This window comes from Falco cherrug, chromosome 4 (genome assembly GCF_023634085.1).
Source record: "Falco cherrug isolate bFalChe1 chromosome 4, bFalChe1.pri, whole genome shotgun sequence".
Taxonomy (NCBI): Eukaryota; Metazoa; Chordata; class Aves; order Falconiformes; family Falconidae; genus Falco; species Falco cherrug.
This window is the reverse complement of record NC_073700.1, coordinates 108,431,649-108,452,011: the sequence shown is the minus strand read 5'-3', so window position 1 is coordinate 108,452,011 and position 20,363 is coordinate 108,431,649. Positions and strand designations below refer to the sequence as shown.

General features: G+C 40.3%; 1 protein-coding gene across 3 annotated transcripts in view; it reads right to left on the bottom strand.

The window, feature by feature from the left end:
* Window positions 1-763: 763 nt before the first annotated feature.
* SCRN1 (secernin 1) overlaps window positions 764-20,363 on the bottom strand; it is a 38,261-nt gene continuing 18,661 nt past the window's right edge. For 2 of the 3 annotated variants that reach the window (XM_055706999.1, XM_027814704.2), the window contains exons 3-9: window positions 16,583-16,764; window positions 10,777-10,979; window positions 7,643-7,837; window positions 5,775-5,940; window positions 3,100-3,280; window positions 1,343-1,502; window positions 764-1,071 (exon numbers count right to left, since the gene is read on the bottom strand). In XM_055706999.1, the coding sequence (XP_055562974.1) occupies window positions 1,344-1,502; window positions 3,100-3,280; window positions 5,775-5,940; window positions 7,643-7,837; window positions 10,777-10,979; window positions 16,583-16,764 (1,086 nt within the window). In that variant the 3' untranslated portion in view covers window positions 764-1,071; window position 1,343. The remainder of the gene's footprint in view (window positions 1,072-1,342; window positions 1,503-3,099; window positions 3,281-5,774; window positions 5,941-7,642; window positions 7,838-10,776; window positions 10,980-16,582; window positions 16,765-20,363) is intronic. The other variant, XM_055707000.1, reaches the window with a different exon arrangement.

Genomic DNA, 20,363 nt, shown 5'->3' with positions numbered 1-20,363 from the left:
GATTCTTAAAATGTTTGCCCTACCTCACTTCTACAAGAAGAAAACACATGAAAAGCAGGTCTGTCTGTAGGACTGTCAAGGAAGGGAAGCATGCTGCAGCACTGCACTTAATACAAGGAAGCGCAAGACAGCCATTTCCAAGCCTAACCAGTTGGATTGCCACTCCCACCAGTAACTCACTGGTACTTAGTGGATTCATCAGCCACGTACACTCACATGCCACTGAGATTACTAGGAACTTTTCAGCTGTACAAAGACAGAAAGATGGAGAATAGCCAGGTACTGATCAATGTCCTGCATCTATTCCCTCAAAAAATTCCAAACGTATATAAATACGGCACCTTATTAATTGCATCTCGAGAACCAATAGGTTATGTATAGATGCCTTAGGCACCCAGGTCGGCTCTGCATTTTAGTACTCGGTACAAAAGCGGCAGCCAGGTGCATTACAAACACAAGCTACCCTAAACTGGGTGCAGGTGAAGACAAAAACTTAACCCGGGGGAGCTAATTCTGGGAATTTGTACAAGCATCGTGACAGGTGCTGAGTTACCGTAACCAGATGTGCCCATACAAGGCCAGTACAGCAAGGTCAAGAACCAGGACTTACCTTCCTGCCCCCTCAGAACTGGGATTTCAACTCTACCGTTCTTTGTATGAATTACCAAAAAGAGAAAAATGCAAGTCAGCTTTGCTGCAAGCCTAGTCCTGAGCAACAGAGGAAAAAACATCGCTTTTAATAACGATATGGCAGTTAGCCCGATGAAGTTAATCTTTGCTTTAATTGGTTGCCCAACATACACATTTAAACATTCTGTACTAAATTAGCCAGCATGCACACAGTAATTGGACCAGTCAGTGACTTCCTCCTTTCACTATATACATACACAAACAGGAACACCACAAGATTGGACAAAGGAAAGCAATTTGTTAACCAGATACAGCTAGCAAGTAACATTTTTTTTCCTCTATACATTTTTTTCCTGCAAATTCACCAGTGTGAAGACTTTCTTTCAAGGCTTGAAGAACTTTGCAGTCTTCCAGTGAAAAGGCTAACAACAGCCACCATAGCTGAAATGAGATAAAAGTAGTTTAAAGTCCATTCCAAGCAAGAGCAAAATTGAAAAAAAAAATTGCCTGAAAGGTAGCATAGGGAAAAGGGACTTGGGAGACAATCCAAGCAGACGCACTGAGGTAGAAAGGTGGCTTTGGACCCGATTCTGAACACCCTTAGCTTAGTGTTAAAGACAAGGAGAAGGATCAGAATCGGATCCAACATTTCACATTCACCGATACCTGCTACCAGAAACTCAGTATCTAAAGAATTGAAGTGTTTGCTTACTTTATTTGAAGAACTTTAGTTCTGTGTCAACACAGTCATAGAAAAGATCCACTACTTCAGCAGGATCCAGAACCTCTGTACGAGTAAGGATATCTTCCATTGCTTCTAAGCCTTGTTTTTCAAGGTCTAACATAATCCTCATCAGTTTCTGGCCTTTATCCTGAAGGCATGAAGCAACCAAACTCAATTAACCAGCAAACAGGCTCATTAAAGCATTTTACTATTCTCTTGTGTTTGGGAGATCTTTTGAAGTATGTTTAAAAATGAGAAAGCCTTTCTCAGTACAAACTATTTCTGTTAATAGTTTTTGGGATGGTCAAAAGCTAAAAGGAACAGTGCTGGACACTTTATGCATTAAGAAAAATAACAAAGAAGGAGGTGCTAAGTTTAAAGCGCAGAAGGATGATGGAGTAAAAAAAAATAGAGGAAAATGGTATAAGACTTGTACACATGATAAAAAAGTAAAGCAATTGAAGCCTGTAAACCCACAAACAACTATATGAGAAGACTGGAAGCCCCAAGGACTGTACAGATCATGGTATGTACACGTGTATTCCCCTCAGATCATCACCTGCAAGATCATGATTAGATCTGAAATGATGTGTAACTCCACATCCCAGGGAAGGCTTTGTGCACCGTTCTAACTTACTGCTCTTCATGTTTCTGGGCAGGAAATTCACTCCTGAAGGTGGTGTCATTTTGTTTCATCCATATGTTATTTAAAGTCTCATTTGTTTTTGGTTTTTTTTTTCTAATGGAGAAGTGCTGTTTGTTCTGCTTGCAGCCTTCCAAATGGAACTCCAGGAAAAAGGCATTTAGAAAGAGTGATGGTTCTGACCCTTGCAGGATTTATACCAGCATTTGTGCAGAAGGAGCAGAGCACCTATGTGAAGGTTTAGGTTCTCAGGTGGACAGGTGTTATAGCACGAAGCCTGGCTAGAAACCACCTTTCCTTTTCTACCAGAACTTTCGGTGTCACAATGCTATGGGAGCCAGCTGCACATTGAGTCAGCATTAGCTCAGTGGCCACAGATTTTTAATTAAACTATTCCAAGGGATTAAAAAAAAAAAAAAAAAATCACATCTAGCCAAAACTGCATTTAAATAAAGTTTGTACTAGCAAAGATTATCATGGTTTCCTTAATCACTAATGGCTAAGTCCAAATGCTGTTATGGTCTTAGCAAGACTCCAATTAGGTTTCACACTGGAAGGTTTTCAGCCCTCAGGTACCTGTTGCATGGCATTGGAAACTGTCCTTTCTTCTTGCATGGCAGTTTCAGTTAATTTTTACAAGCTAACAGAAATGCATTAAACTGAGACTTGCAAAACTGTCATGTGCAAATTACTCCTTCAAGAAAAAGACCCTCAAACTATGTAGTTCTTAATTCAGCATATAATTTAAATTACAGCGTTCCTGCCATCATCCTATCGTGTAATTCTGATACCATGTTGCATTAGCATCCAGTGTTCAATAATCACTTTAAACGACTACATACACAACAAGGATTGAACAAGCTCATCAGCTTGTCAGCTTGACTTTTCACTTTGTAAAAGAAACTGCGCAGAGCAACACTCTCAGGATAACTGAAAAAAAACCTACACAGAATAGTTTGTCCTTCAGAGGGCATCATTCTTCAAGATAAACTTGCAAGGATTCTAAGAATATTCAGAGAACGTTTTCCAGTGAGTGAATTTGAAGTATATGGATTTAGGAATCTACATTTACTTCTTTAATTCCAGGTCTCACAGCTCTTACCTGATCATTCTCAAGGAGAGATCGAGCCCATTCATGTGCCTTGTACAATTCATGCCTGCGATCAGGTTTCTCCTGGAATCGAGGTATCTTTTTAGCAGGATCATCATTGCCAAAAGAAGGAGACTGTACTTTTGGTACTAATTTTACATCATCAACAAAAATAAAGGGTTTAAATATGGACCTGAAAGAAATGAGAATTACTGCTTGCAATAAAAAGAGAGATTTTTATATACGTTATTGAAATGTTCACCAAGCTATTTTAAAACAACATATACAGAACAGCATGGATAATTCATCTACACTAGACACAGAGTAGCTTAGAGAGTTGGTACTGGTCACAAGCAAAATAAATCTACGTGCTTCAAAAGAATTGGGTTTGCCAATTACTGTAAAACTTGATTATCCCTTTTTACCTACAGGCTTCTCTGGTCTCTGTCCTGGTTTCAACTGGGATAGATTTAATAATCTTCTTAGTAGCTGGTGCAGCGCTGTGTTTTGAATTTACTATGAGAGTAACACTGTTAACACAGTGATGTTTCAGTTGTTGCTAAGTCGTGCTTACGCTGAAGTCAAGGACTTTTCGGTTTCGCGTGCCCTGCCAGTGAGAGCTGCACAAGAAGCCGGGAGGGAGCAGAGCCAGGACAGCTGACCTGAACTGGCCAAAGGGATATTCCATACCATAAAATGTTATGCTCAGTATATAAACTGGGGGGAGTTGACTGGGAGCTGCCAATTGCTGCTTGGGGACCGGCTGGGCGTCAGTCAGTGTGTGGTGAGCAATTGTATTGTGCATCACTTTTCTTTCTTGGGTTTTATTTCTCTCTCCTTTTCATTACAGGCGTTATTATATTTTACTTTATTTCAATTATTAAATTGTTTTTATCTCAACCCACGGGTTTTACCTTTTTCCAATTCTCCCCATCCCACTGGGGGGAGGATAGCGAGTGAGCAGTTGTGTGGTACTTAGTCGCAAGCTGGGGTTAAACCATGACAGCCTCCTTCATGCTAATTCTGACACTTATTTGGAAAAGTAGCACTGTATTTTCCTCTCCAAGTTTTTTAATGAAATCTCAGCGTTCAGCCTCACACCATTTCTTTTCTTCTCCGTTCACCACGCTATCTTTTCTTCTCTTCCCAGATTTTCATTAAAATCCCAAACACACGCTTGTGTGGAGCAGGGAAGATTAAAGATTACATACCTTGCTCAATATCAGAAGATTTGGCATATAACCAGCAGCACTTTAGAATTTTATGTCAGGGGCCAGGGTGGGGTGGGGGTAGGGGAGAGACATAGCTACCAATACTGTGACACTCCTCAAACTACTTCAACACTCAGTTTGGATCTAAATTCCAGAGAGGGAGAAAGAGAGAGACAGCAAAACCCCAACGATCCAGGACTTTAATTCATGACAGTCTGAGAGCAGGCATTGGCAAGTGCACGGAGAAACTGCCTGCCTTCCCTCCAGATGCACAGCAAAACAGCACCCTGCGCTCTGCAGTGAAGCAGCTGCCAGAGATGCAAGACTTCTGCAGAACTGGCCGAATAACCCCTGCCTGCATACGGTCAGCAGGTTCCTTGCTACTACCTCTTCCGTCACTGTCACAAAGCCTTGCTGACCAAGTTTATGTGACTCACCAGGTGCACTTAAAATTATGCGCTTTTTAAATGCATTAGGGTATAAAGTAACGCAAGAAAGGCCTCTGCATTGTTTTTCTTTCTTACAGCTAGTCTCTCCACCTTTCAAAAGGATAGAAACCCCACCAAAACAACTGGACGCCTTGCTCCTTCTGTCTCAAACGATTTGCATCAAGTCAAAGAAAAGTTTTGGTAAGCAAGCTCACACTTCTTAGTAACCCTGGAAGTCTGAGTTGCATAATGCAAGGTGGGTGGAAAGTCCCTTTGGCACAGATGTCTAGAGCCCTCGGTAGAACCTCATGCTTACTACCACTCTTCTTACAGGAACAACTGTCAGCTGTTCAAGGGCACCCTTTTCTCCTCCCCATGACCTGTCTACCCCAACACAAGTGGCAGACCTCCCGAATAACTGCAAGTGGTTTAATTTCTTAGGTTTTAAACAGAATCCACCTGAAATTCACAGATAATTCGTTAGTTCTTTGATGATCTGGCCCATGGCCCTTATCTCCTTGGCTGAAGCTACAGAAGACTTCATTTAAACCAAATGGAAATTGTCCCTCCAATAAAAAAAAAACATACTTGGGATACCTAGGATTTGCAGATGTTTTGCTCTGTTAGCATTTTGCTGTCATACAGGGCTACCTAGAGGACACACCCCCTCCTTGCTAGTTATACACTTTATTTGTTTCAGTTCTGCACCCACCTGTCCAAAAGAAGTGACAAAAATGGTCCACAAACTCATACCTCAACAGGAACCCACTGGAAGGCAACTACGCTTGAGTAGTAGTTCCTGGGTCCTCCCTAAACTGCGTTTACTCTAGCAGCTCTGAATTTATGCAAAGTACCAGATGGGGCCTTTCAGCCCAGTGTTGGCCGTTTAGAATTGCAGCGAGATGCAGTTCAGTACCACAGGACTGTCAGATTGCGTACCAACAACTATTGATTTTATTTCTGGTTACATTCGGGTAGCAGCATTTGTTTAGTATCTATCAACCCATCATCTGCTCTGCACCCAGGGAACCCCAGTGCTGTGGCTTACCTTGAAGGGTCTGGTGTGCCAGTGAAGTAATGAACACAGGGAAAACTAGGGTCCTGAGGCAGAACAGACACTATGCTAGCTGTAGTAAGGAAAGATTCAGAGTCCACACAGACACCACTATCCTTGTCACGCAGGACATCAATCATAGCTTGTGCAGAAACGTCACCTATATGAAGGGGTGGGGTGGGGTGGGGTGTGTGTTCAAAAAACAAAACCAAAAACAAAAACAAAACAAAACAGTCCTGAGTGTTCTATGGCTTGGACCCCAGGTAAGGATTTTAGCCTGAACAAGCTTTAGCCTAATACGACCAGTGACACTCAACATGGGCGTGTCACAAATCCCAGTTAATGGTTGCTATTTAAACGATATAAACCCAGAATGAACTTGCCTAGAGAGTAAAAGAGAACATTAAGAAGCATTAATTAGGCATTGCAATTGCTAGGTAGGGAGAAATGTCATTAAAAAGATATTTTTCAGGAAGAAGGCCATCACGTCTGTAATACTGCTTTACCAATCACTACGAACAGACTGCTTACATACACCACCCGCTTTCCTCTAAGCAGCGACCTCTACCCAAGCCCAGGCAGAATGGGAGCACCCTTATCTCCCACTTCTCATCTATTTCCATGAGCTCTCAGTCAAAATTTTGACTCATCTTGACTTCACGGGGCGTTAACAGCAACAGACCTAGACACTGAGATTTTTCTCCAAACCAGTATGTACAAGAACCCCCTGTTCTCATTCTATTCCTGCCTGTGTGCTTATCACAGCTTGTTCCCCACAGCATCTCCGTGTTTTCTTGCATTACCCCTTTGGCAGGTAGGAAGGACTTCTTCCCCAGCAACTTCTCAAACCCTGCATGACTCACCCTTTCGTGCATGGATGCCTCAATACACCAGCAGACATGGAATGACCCAGCAGTCCGCAGGATTTGCAGCCACAGCCATCTGTCTGTAAGGGCCCTCAGGCTTTTTAGTACAATAATCCAGGTTTATTAAGATCTTTTACCTATGGTCCTTCAGAGTTACTGCATCTGCCTCAGACACAAACACCCTGTAATTCCATAGCCTTAAGCAGGAACTCTGCATTGCAATATTTCACCTCTACGCTCTCCTTGACATTTGCCAACATGTGAAAATGTTAACAATCTAGTAAATTCACATCTGTAGTACAAGGCTTTTCATAAAAAGATAACATACCATTTTTTACACATGAAAGAGCAGATGCATGTCAGCCATGCGCTGCTGCAGGCTGATAATTTCAGGGTGCTTTTGGCCAGCTGCAGTGAACTGAAGTCATTAATAAATTTTGGTCTGGAAATAAACCCTTCCTTTGACTGAGGGGAATTGGCACATAGTCTGTTCCAGTAACTTTGTTCTGCTCCACAATGAAAAAGGAACTTCAGTTTGCAACTGACTAGCATCGCTTTTCCTTAAACGACGATCTTAATTCCTTCCCCAAAAGCCTAAGCAAACCTCCCAAAACGTAGAATCCACTGAACTCAAGTTTTGATACGTGAGGCCTTTTTTCTTTTTTTGTAATACTATTATTTTAGTATTAGGTAGGGCCACTATAATTACACCAGAGCACAAAAAGGTAGTGGCACATCACGCACATCAGAACACCACCAAAGAAAATTATTTTATAATTGCAATCCTGTTTTAAAACCTTAAACCTGAGGGGGACATTAAGGGCTTCATTCTAAATTGCGGCAAGTTTAGGGACAGTCTTCACTGCTGCTCTGCCTTTCCACACAGTTTACACGTAAAGTTATTCTCAGTCACAAGTAGTTGTGGATGGAATGCCCAAAAGGAAGCAGTAATGACTAAAAATCCCACTGCACACAGAGAGGTGGTTCAACACTTACCACCTTGTTTTTCTAGGCTCTCCCTGCCAGAACAGCAGGCTAAATGGTCATCAGCAAGAGAGAACACTTCAGAAAAATTGAAGTCTGAGTCTCCATTCCACCAGCCTTGACTTCTCACGTAATTCCTTAGTTCAGGATGCTCAGCATCAATTTTTGTAGTTAGTGAAAGCTGATTGCAAATGCATTTCACCCCCTCTGTAGAGAAAGCCACATATTGAAAGAGCATTAATATTTTTCTGGGAGAAGCTGAAAGGTCAACGTAATTTCAATTAGGAAATAAATTAAGCCATTGGTTAGGATGTACATTTAGCAGGACAGCACTACACATACACGGAATTACCAGTCAACGCACGCTGCAGAGCTCAGTTCTCCGTGCCCTACTTAGATATTTACACTGCCTTGCGATTAATAGTGGCATTTAGTCAGAATACCGGTTTCACAATCTGTACCTCACACGTTCTGACCATGAAGTAATAGTGGTCTCCAAATGCCAAGGGCACTCACCTAATCTCTTCTCCAACAGTGTATTCCACTGCCACAACACAGCTTGAGGTCTGACTTGATTTCAAAATATCTTTCAGCAAAGCTGCATTTAGTGTAATGAACTTTCTCTGCCCTCCCAAAACTGAAAATTTAATTTGGAAAATGTTTTAAAAGCTTATCAATTGCTTTAAGCTTCCCAGTTGAGAAATAATGTTACTGTAAGCAGCAAGATAGGCTTAAATTAAACTTAGTTTTTAATCTTGAATTTTAAAATGGCATGAAGTAAAAAGAAAGTGTAAGTAGCCTTCAAAGAATATGAAAGGGTTCTTTAATTTGCTTTTCCCAAAAATACCGCAGTGCTTATATCCATATATCTACAGCATGACTAACAGTGACTGCTAGAGATACTCCTCTGAGAGAATAAAGCGATGCATTGGAAGCCAGAGAAAGAGCTGATAAGTAAATCTGTAAACTAAAATAAAACCAGATTCTGGAATTTGACACAATCTTTTTTTTAAATAGGAACCAAAGCAGTATTTGTGAAAGTTATTAATACTGCCTTCCACAAAAGCTTGATTGCTTTTGTAATGCCTCATGCATGCAATTTAAATAATGAGTAACAACTTATAGTAGGAAGTTCTGTGCATCAGTCTCAGAAAAGTCACTGTCATTCAGTTCTGACTTACACTAGTGTCACTGACAGCTTGTTCTGATTCACACTTTGCAACAGCATATTCAGGGAATTTTCTTGACTTGAGTGACAGAAATATTTGTGGTTTTGTCAAGCTAGGCAAGCCACTCCTTAGAAGCTCTCAAAATATTACATTTAGTAACTCACTTAAAATAGTATTTCATGGGTTTGATCCCCCTCAAAAAATGAAAATTTATCAAGTACATTTTTTCCACTCAGACTGAAGAACAGTCATAGGAAGGATGTAAAAGCATTTGTCCTTAAATTAACGTCAAAGAGTTGCTCGATAAATATTCACTAGAAGCTTTACAGAACTGCAGTAGCGATATTATAAACAGAACTCCTCTGAGGACACTCAGGAAAAAAAAATGCCTTCGCACTGCAGAATGACACATTTTCCCTGTTTTAGCAGCATTTGTGCATTCATTCGAAAGCTTAAGAGGCACACTTACGGTTGCAAAAAAGAACCCCCTGAACAAAGTATGAAATACAGAGTTCTTAGATAGCCAGCAGCCCTTACTCCCGGCAGCCTCAGCAGGCTGCAGGAGATGGAAACTACTTATCTGCAGCTCACAGGGATCTCCTGAAGAGAAACGCACTGGTAAAAATCAGAACAGATCTGCAGTATCATTTCAAAAAGCCGCAAGCAGCAGATGAAGGCAACAGTTTATTTGCTGGGAAGAAGCACATGAAGGCTGTCTATTGCTGATGCAGCTAGAAAGGCTACGCAAAAAAACCCCCCACTATTCTTCCAATACCAGCCAGGTAGATCAGCAGAAGGCAGGCTGCCACTACATAACCCCAGGAACCTCAGCAGCCAGCTGCTTTTCAGAATTCGTGTATCAGGACAGCATTACCAGCGTCCCCTCCTCTATGTCTGGTATCTGTGCTAGAAGACTTCCTCCATCTTGTAGGTATCCTTAAAATGCAAGGTTTGCTTGGGAAAACACCATCCCTGCTAAGGTAAGCTGCTTCACATTCCATGGCAGGAACCGACAACAGGCCATCACACACCATTACACAGCCTGGTGTTATTTCTTTGCTTTGATATTTTCAACAAAGTTAAGCCTCCCTCCTCCCAGTATCTGCTATCTCCTACCTTTCAGCAAAGGGAAAATGAAAAGAGAATTGAATGGATCTGTCATATCTCAAAGCACGGATGATAAAAATGCTCTTTATCTGAATTTTTAATTCATTCAAATGTAAGTTTTAAAAAGCTCTACCCTTATGAAAATAAGAATCTTTTCAAACCTAAAATCAACTGAGAATATACTAAATATATGCCTTAGACAATGATATTGTATTAAGGCAACACGTATTTGCCAGCCAAGTTTTAAATACGTTCAGCCACCAAGCCGGTGAAATCTAGATGTTAATTTGGCAGCTCTGGCTTCACACATATAGAAGAAGAAACCATCTACAAGTTTTAAGAGCAGAAAAGTATTGTTTTGCACTATCAAATAAGAAATGGGGATATAACGGGTCTATATCGGAGTAAAGCAAGCAGCAACAGCCCATTCAAAAAAAAAAAAAAAAAAAGAGCCCTTTTCTCAAAGTATCAATGCTTCTCCTTCCCTCTTAGTATTTTAGAGTTTTAAGTAACAATTTGGGCATAAATTCGATCAAAAAGACACTTGACGCATTCCAAACGGTAAGTAAAGCTGGGAAAATACAACACCTAAAGATAAAAATTTAAGCAAGAAGATTATTACATAGCTTATGTATACAGGTAACAAGTCTCCAGCTTCACAGAAAATGGTAAGGTACGTTAGCCAATGCAAATCAGCATTTAAAAAAGTAAGAGGTGTACAAATACAGAAGAAGGTTAAAAATCAATGATTTAGTCAAACACTTGCATAAATTGCTCATTTAAACTTAGTGACTTTAAGACCAATTCTTCCAAGACAATTATTTACAGCTATTTATAATAACAGAGGTTTGCTATGAGCGATAAACTGACCTGTGATTTTTTCTGCTGCCCAGTACTTTCCAGAAGTCTCCAGTATCCAGGCTTCATTTCTGTCCACAATCAAAAATGCACTTTGGAAAGTATGGCATGAATTTCCATCTTCATAATAATTTCCACCTTGTCCATGCTCTTCCAACAGAGCAACTATTACGTCCAATGCTTCCTTAGCTGTTGCACCTCTCTCTAGGCCAAGTCTGTAAGAAAATGGTTAAACAGATATTCAGACAGGCACGTAACAGTGAGGTCTCCGCAAGTTATTAATTTTAAATATCAGCACTGATCTGTGTACCAGTGTCAGATATGCCGTGTAAGATTTCTTGCTTTAAGGAGTTGCTGGAATTACAGGATGAGGTATTCAATTATTTAACTTGTTTCAAGTCTTTATTTTCTACACTGGTTCTTTAGTCTCAAGCCTAATATAGCTGGGTCTTAGTTCTAAAAAAAAAAAAAAAAAAAAAAAGAAAAAAAAAAAAGGCTGATTCCCAACCAAGGGCCTCAGCTGCACTGCAAACCTGTAAACATGCAATGCTCTATTTATCCCACTCCCTTCAGACAGACAGAATAAATGTGAAGGCCCATTTGAAAAGTTTTTTTTAAAGAAAGAGCTGTATGCAAGTTCTGTACAGAAGAATGAGAAATTGCAAATTAATATTACCAGAGATCAAAAAAGGGAAGGAGTCCTCAGTATTACAATCTCTACAACTTCCCTTTCCCAGTGCTCCGATATTTAACTGGACATGGAAGCTAGACATATGTTACCCTTTGATGCATATTGCGCACTGTAAACAGACGCATTTCTGCACAGCCACTTTTCAGTGTTCCTGCAGAGGCTTCTCCAAAAAAAGTTTAATGATTAAACACCAGATACGGCTTTTGTTTGAACTAAGACTAACCATATGTCTAAAAGAACATGCTTTTTAAAAGGGAGTTTGAGCAAAGCAAGGGTATTTTTGGGAAAAGTAAACTGAAGCACAAGAATGGGTTTTACAAAGCTGTAGGGTAACGACTGTATCCTGCCTTGAGTAGGTGGGATGAAATAACCCCTTGAGAGTTTACGTCCCTAACCAAAATAACAAAAGCAGTAACCAGAAGAGTCCAAATCAGTCCTGCAAACACTTCCACTGGTTCCAAAATGCAGTTACTGGTAATGAGGAAGTGCAGTATTTCAAACAACAGTATATCCATGCCTCCATCCTTTGGGAGAGTTACCTGGATCAGTCCAAAATGTCTCTTCGTGATGTCACCTCAATATTTTCCTCTGTGTTTATCTTTCTCTAATAGCTCTATGGAAAAAGTAATTCTGGCTGGTGAACAGGTCTAAGAAATTATTCTTTTTAATTTTAAGTACTATGCTAACCTTTTCCATTTCCCTGCAAATCACACGACAAGAAAACACTACTTTGTTTCTTCCTGAAAAACTACAGTACACAAATCAGGTCCTGATAACTTGGAATACAAATTTATTGATTTAAATACTTTTCAACCTGATTTCTGCACTGCACCTCCTTTGTTCAATGGCTGGCCACTCTTAGCCTTGGTTTAGGCTGAATTATTAAAAGCAGTGTTTTCACCTCCCTCAGCAGCATTTATCTAACACTTAGTGACAAAGGAAAGCCAACTAGAATTTTAGGTCCTAACTTACAGTGACTATTTCTCTCCCATCATCTTCCTTCTTTGCATTTATAAAGTCCTTCTCTCTCATCTTGTTTCTTGTATTAGCTGAAACTTGTCTTGTATTGTTCTCTCCGTTCGTAGTCCCTATGCATTTATGTTATTCATTCTTTTCACCACTGGTGCCATTGCTTTTTCAGAGCAATACAGAGATGCCAGTCTTAGCATATACCATAGATATCATTTAAAACTCTGTCCAAAAAGCACGTCTTAATTCATTCCCTAAGAGCAACTCCATTGAATGGGCTGACAACTACATTGGTGACCATATAGTCACTAGATTCTGTGATAATCTGCTCCCTTCTCTCCAGTTTATGACCAAAAGCATTAGGTTATTATTAGATCAAAACTTACCAATAAACATAACATCACACTAAAACTTTTAATAACGTCTCCCTGAAATTTTCCTTTCGAGATGGTTATAGTCTAGCTTTCTCTGTCAAAACTACAGCAGAGATTCAGGCTGAATAAATATCTTTTGGATTATTTTTTTTTGCAAATGGCTCCGAAGTTACACTTCCTTCCATGTAACAAAAAGGCTCTGGTTTTGTTTGGGTGCTCCTATCTATCAGTCAACAAGGGACAGCAAAACCCAAAGAAAACAAAGCAGCCCATCCTACACAACAAACACTCAGCTCATCTCCACAGAACCTTAGCACTTGCCAGTTAGCTCTGCATCAGTGTCCTGGGTAACTGCAGCATCTCTCTCCTACTAACACATTTCAGAGTACCCTTCAAGGTGAGCTAGAAGAAAAAATTTAAGTATTTACATCCCCAGATGAGATCATGAATTATTCATTAAGAAAATTTCAGTGACTTAGTACAATCCACTGCCTCACTACCTCCAATAAGCTATCACAGTGTCAAAACATTATCTTAAGCTTTTCAACTTCACCTATCAATTACAGATGCAGACTTTCCAAATGAAGTAACTGGCATACACGATGATGACATTCTACTTCATTCAGTTTTGATGTTTCCTTAGGGAAAGAAATTAGTAAACAAATTAATACCATTTTAAAGAGCATTCTTGACTCCCTACCAAGATTGGCATCTCTATTTGGCTCTGAGAATGTGATTGCACCAGCAATAAAAAGAATGAAGAAATAATATAAACACATAGGGATTAAAAACTAAGACAACAATGCAAAAATAAAGGTGTATTTTACAGATTTCTTCATACATACCTTTTGTATGATAATGCTGTCCTGTTCCAATTGTATCAGCATAAGCAAAACAGTACACCATGTCTTCATATAAGTGTATTCTCTAAGCAAACAGGTGCTTCATAGAGGCAACCATGCCTCAAAAAAGAAACCTCCAAAACCACACTAGGAAGAATATCTGAAGAAAATTCTGATAATACAAATCCGTAGATGTCTGTCTTAATCCTCAGATACAACAGTATGCTAGGTAACACACTGTTTTCCAGTCATTATGCCAACAGCCAGTTACTAAACAAGCTATAAACTTTCTGAAATACATCTTCACTGATGCCCATTTGTGATCTTTATTGAAAAAATGCTTTGCCTATGAGGTTGCAGGATGAATTTTCAATTTTCCATTTCAACAAGAAAACATGCTGCCTTCAGAATTACACTATTCTGCTGAAAGATGCCTCTGGCCTGTTTAACACCACATGCTCTCACACCTACAGCCTTTGCCCATGTTGGCTGGACTTTAAATTCTAACTGAAAAGTGACAATACCAGATGAGTTCAAAGAGAGGAAGTCTCCTCTGCGGAAGAAGAATCACTTTAAAAGAATGTAGAAGCAAACTCTTAGGGGAGCCTGAGCATTCAAGCAAAATTTGATTCTACTACCTGGATGCCATTCCTGGGTTGACAACTCTTATGCCTGCTCCTAAGAACATGTTTCAGAGTATAAAGCTTTCAGTTTCTTTTCCAAGCTGCCAGTCATATGTGCACACAGAGTGTCGGTCTGCATCCTTCAGCTAAGATCTGACGCATGCAGATGTCCAGCATATACATAGGTGTGAGAAAAACGAGGCCGGTACAGGTGTGCATTCCTTAATTAGGCTTAAAACACTTCAGTTTATTTTTATTCCAATAAATCCATGCAGATGGGTAAAAAGAGGCACAGCTTGTGCCAGCTGCTTCATTGCAGCCTATATGATTGATTTTGTACTTGGTGGCTCCCTGTTCTATGAGGTGATCCAGAACAGGTTAAGTTTACTGTAACTGGCCAAGTTTCACAATAAGAGAAAGAATCACTGTGGCTGGAACAAGAGGCAGAAGGTAGTCTGCAACACATCTCTAGTTCTCCTTGCCTGAAGAGCTTTCTGCGTTCAAGTTACCAACAATTTCTTCCGCAGGTAAGAAGGAAGAGGGGGAGGATAATATCTACAGGTGATGATCACTCGTAGTTCATGACCAGTTTCTCCTTATTTGGTATCTCCTGATTTGCTAGTGTGGGTAAATCCAGAGCTGCTGGATGACATATATATTTGAATGTTAAAACAGTATTTTGAGACTGCAATAACTGTGACCAAAACAAGCTGAACTTTGCATCTAAACCAATGGTTTATTCAACTTTCAAATGGATGGCAGTAGGAGGGAAAAAATAGAGGTAGAGCTTGGCAAGTCACCTAACATATCCTCTTTCTTGACAAAAGCTTGTCCTACACATTTTCCCAAAAGAGCCCTCAAGTCCATTTGGTCTCCCTTGATGCAACTCACTAGTCCTCCTAGGTACAACTTCTCCACAGATTCTTTTAGTAATACAGAGTTTAGAGAAAATACCAGAGAGAAACACAACCCCAGTTCCCTCATGAATTTCTCATTGGTGAGGTTCTATAGATCTCTGATCATATTTCCCATTTCCACTGCATTTTCTCCAACTGGCTCATATTCCTCTTGATCTATGGTAGCCAGAACCAGACACTGTATTTCTGCAGAGACATCATTACAGAACGTTTACAATTACAGTTTCAGGCAGCTATGCACCTAACAACAATTTATTCTAACTCATGCTTCCCAGCTTGCTTATGAGAATGCCTTCTAAGATCTTAATGCCCTCTTAAAAGTCAAGGTATCTATTTCCTAATCTCTATCCATAAAATTTGTTAACTCTTGACAAGAGTAAAGTAGAATGGTTTGACAGGAGTTTTCTTGACTGTTATTATTGCACATTTATCAATTCCTTGATATTTAAGTGGGTTTCTTCCCCTTCAGGAACTGAGGTTAATCTGTCTATAAACACAACTCTTTTTAACTCTATTTATAGCCACAACATTTAACCTTTTCCAGTCATCCAGAACATCTCTCATCTTTCACTGCTTCTCAAGAAAGAATGAGAATTTGCCTGAAATTGGTTCAGCCTGCTCATGAAGTATCCTAGGGCAAATTCCAGCAGGGCCACCGGGTCTAACACTGATTCATTTAAACAGTTGATGTTCTGTTCCATCTTCAATTAAATTAAGTGCATTTGCTCCCTTTCTCTTTGCAGTAACTTTGCACCATTACCTTTTATTCTTTCATTTTCAGCTTTCTTCCCCCACCCAAACCTCCTTTAAATTCTCTCCACTATAAAATCAGCATGCAGGTTCAGACTTACAGTGCAGCACAAGCCTTTTACGCAGACAGCCTTCAATGAACAGACTTACCAGAGTTTGCTTGCCAGCATTTAAATAAGAGCAATGGTTTGCATTGGAATGCATGGGCTGAAGTGAGGCATAATACTTTGTTTATGCCTACAGTTGGCTACAAGCCCAGGATAAGCTTTCTAGGTCAAAGTAGGCTGTCGTAAAGTGGGGGAGAATGAAGGGTACACCAGCAATCTGATGTTACAAATTAGTTAGCAGTTCCTTAGTAACAGTCTAGTAATTTCTCTTACCCTGTCAGAACAGCCACTGCTAGACCATAGGGTAGGTAGACAAGGCAGATTTAGTGAAGCCACATTAGACTGGTACATACTTGGAGCCAAATCTAGATTCCAAGTGTTTTTACGTGTTAACTCAGCTGTGTCTAGAGCTCTGCCTAGACAAGTCTCCTGCTCGTGTTGTTTCAACATCTCCTAATGACAACACTACAAAGCTGTTACCCAGTATCATCACCATCTCAACCTTTCGTGTTTGAAAGGCTGGTCAAGCTCGGCAAGCCACCCACCTGACAAGATCCATTCCAAGCAAGGCTTCAGATTCAGAAGCGGGTTCTCTGGTCACGACGGCTTCATTAGCTACACAGACTCCATGCTCGTTAGCTCCCATTTCTGCCCCCCAAAGCCAGGAGGGCCTGCTCAGCACAACAGCATGAGTCTTCGGCACCTGCTCAATCTCAATATATGTGCACTGCAGAAAAAGCAGGAAGAGAAAAAGCAAAACAATTCCAAGCACTTTAATGTTGTGACTGAAGTAACACAAAACTTCAAGATACAGACAGGACACGTTATTTTAAAAAGTCCATGTCTTGTGTACGAGCAGGGAATTTTCTTAAACATTTAAATGTCACGTTTGAACCTTTACATCCTTACATTCCAAGTCTGGGAAAATACATCTCTTGATAGCTGCAGGCTTTGAAGAGTCACGCAGAACCCAAATGCTAGAATCAAGTGGAAAGCAGCAGCAGACAGACTGTACTGTTGCAGTAAAGAAATACAGGTGTTTGTACATAGTAACAACATCAAACCACTCTATCTCATCTAATCACAACCCCCTGTACTTAAAGTACATACTGTAACTATGTTAACTGGACGAAGTACATCAGAAGGCTTCCCCTTCTCCCCTGCTGCCTCCCCTACACCTGCCACCAGGACTTGGACTGCCAGTAGAAATTAAAAACCAAAAAGGCACGACTTGAAAAGATTCAGTGGAATACTTTTATAAACAGTCACAGGAAACAGAACACAGGCATTGGTTTTGCTTAAAACTGATGTTTCAGCTATTTTAAATGGTCTACTGTAATCAGAGGTCTGTGGATGTACTCTGACAAGTCAAAAATATAAAGGAAGGCTGCAAAGGTCATTGAAACTGCAAGGAAGAAAGAAATTATATGTTATCTTTCAAATATATTTACTTTTCCCTTGCCCTAGGACTTAAAAACAAGCATTGTTTTCTCAGACAACATGGAAGAGAGCTTGATCTATATCAAGCCAACGACCTAATGTACAAGCCAAAGAAATGGGCTTTACATTTTACTACTGAGGTCACACTAAGCTCTTCAAGGACCAACCTCCACAGAATTTTCTTTCGAGGAAACTGAAGCTGTCTGTGGTATATATGAGACGGCTCCTAATGTCCACCATTCCTGTCATAACGCCTTTCTTGCAGAGAGTAATCTGCAACATTTTTCTGGAAGAATATTTGGTCAGAAACATCAGTGAGTAGGATGAGCAGAATAGACTTGTGGACTGAAAGTTGTTTGCCAAGAAAATAAATGCTGTGTCTACATTAAAACCTAAAGCCAAAGGAATCAGTCTACAATTACTAGCAGTGAGAAGCTATTTTTTTTCTAACCTGTCTTTCCCCCTCTAAGGATTACATAAAAGCAGCAGCAGCAGCCTCCAGTCTCAAGCAAGATTTTTACAGTAATAGTCTATCATGCAATTTAAATGTCTAACAGGCTATCTTTGATGAGAAATGGCATTTTTTTTTGGAGTCCTTCACTCTCACCATGCAAGAAGGACACAAGAAATGAGCTCGCCACCCTCTTTAGGAATTGTGTGTGAACAGGTCAAACTCTCATCTTTCTAAAAAACCAGGCAAATTACAGGCAAAATAAGAGGATGATTTATCACGGAGGACACATGATTTTTTTTAAAAAAAAAGGCACCGACGGGGAACTCTTTCACTCCAAGGAGTTAAAAATAAAAGTAGGGACATGGTTCTCTTTTCCTTTCTGCTGCATGCTTAATTTTGATTTTTGGCTTAGGCAATAAGACCCCAACAGGGTCTTACCTGCTGTATTTGTTGGAGAAAATCCCTAATATTTGACCAAGCTGTTTGAGCATGTTGTTTATATAGTAATACACTATGATTTTGTAGAGGCAGATTCCTCATCTGTGGAGGTACAACAACCTGGCACTGGCCAGGAGCTAAGATCCAACTAACGAAACTGTTTCATACAGTTTACTCTTTGCTTCATTTTCTAACCAAGCCACACCAGAGCAGACATTTCTTATCAAGACTCCCCTTTCTCCACTGGGGCTGTAAGCAAGCAAATATCATTTTTGACATTCTGTGCAGATTTTTTTCAGAGCCTTATGTCAGTGCTGTTTGGATAAGCACTTATTGCATGTGTGTGAGGGAACAGAGAGTAACTGTATTTCCTGGATGTGCAAAGGAGGAGCTGCAGCAGCAGAAAAAGAGGTTGGGCCAAGCACCTTCCCATATTACATGCGAAGATACAGCCAGAGCAGTTATCAGGGGACAGGTCTGCAGCCAGGCACACACCAGCCCTGACACAGCACATGCCTTGGCTCCCTACATCTTGTTAGTAGCCAGCTAGCTAGAGCCATTCTGCAGAGCAGCCCAGGGCATGAACATTCCCAACTCCCCAGCAGAAAGCAAAATCCTAGGTGCAGTGTGGAGGAGACTGCAGTGCTCTACAAACCCTCACTTGCATAGCTTTGTCTGGCTGAATAGCCCTATTACATGACCTTGCTTACACTGACACTTTGACTTTCTAGAAGGAAAAATGATGAAAACACTCTGGAAAGTGACAGACTGAAAAAATGCTGAATGCCTTTTCTCTGCAAAACATATTCTGGCTATCCTTGCCACCAAACACTTATTACTTGGTGCCTCATTCCAAACCCAAGCATTTCCAAAGCTGCTATTCATTATAAAGATTTTATCGTCAATGTTAGCAGTCAAGAAAGGGGAAAGAGGTAATTGTTTGCTCCTGCTTGAAGGATCCAGAGCATGCTGAAAAAAAGTGCTTTTACTTTGTCACTATGTGATCAAGAGGCATCTCCGCACACCTCAGAATACAGCTGTCACCTTCTGTATTGCTTCTTTATATTCCCCAACCCAATGAAGAGTTTAACATGGACCATATTTTTATGCTGTTATTTTCAGCTTCCATACAACTCATGTACATAGACAATGCTCAAGCTTTATTGATATAAATTGCCTTAGAAGATCTAAATAACAGAAAACTATTCCAATCTGATGGTAGCTGACAGGCCTTGTAAAACTACCATTGCCTTGACTCTTGTTCAACAATCCTTTGCCATGGTTATTGACAACGATGAAAAAGCCTTGATGAGATTTTACCTTCCCATTAGAATTATTTACTCTAGTAAGGAGAAAAGCAGGCATTCAATAGGAGTAACATATTAGGGCAGGCATTTGGTTAGTATTTGTCAATAATAGATACAAGCATCTCAAAAACTAGGGTCCAGATGTGACAAAAAATTAACTTTAAATGTAAACCTCTCACTTTTCATAAATCCATACCGCCCACCCTCCCCTTAAATAAGACCAGAAAAGTCTTCCAGATGAAAGAGTACCTTCATGCAGGAAACAGAGGAACTGGGCTGTCCACCTGTACACCCAAGGCATCAGATAGGTCAACTAAAGCCAGTCACTGGATTTGCAGTGTAGCAAACCGTTGCTACCTACTCCACAGAAATCAGAATATATGCTTATAACAGCTCAGACATGGAAAGAAAGTGGGGGAAAGACAACAGTATCCACCAAAAACCTCACTGGCCAACCTGATCTCTAGAAATGGGAATTCAGAGGATGACAAGATTTCAAAAGCAAGCACAAACCACAACCTTCCTGTCCCCTCTCCTGCACCCCACTGATCTGGCAAATCCCTCCAGCACAACAGCACAGCAGCCTGTTCCACGAAGAGCTGTGCCAAACTAGGCAGTGACAAATAAACCAGACATAGCTGTGATTCTGCTTGCCACCAACCCTGTCTTTAAAATTCCTGAAGCATC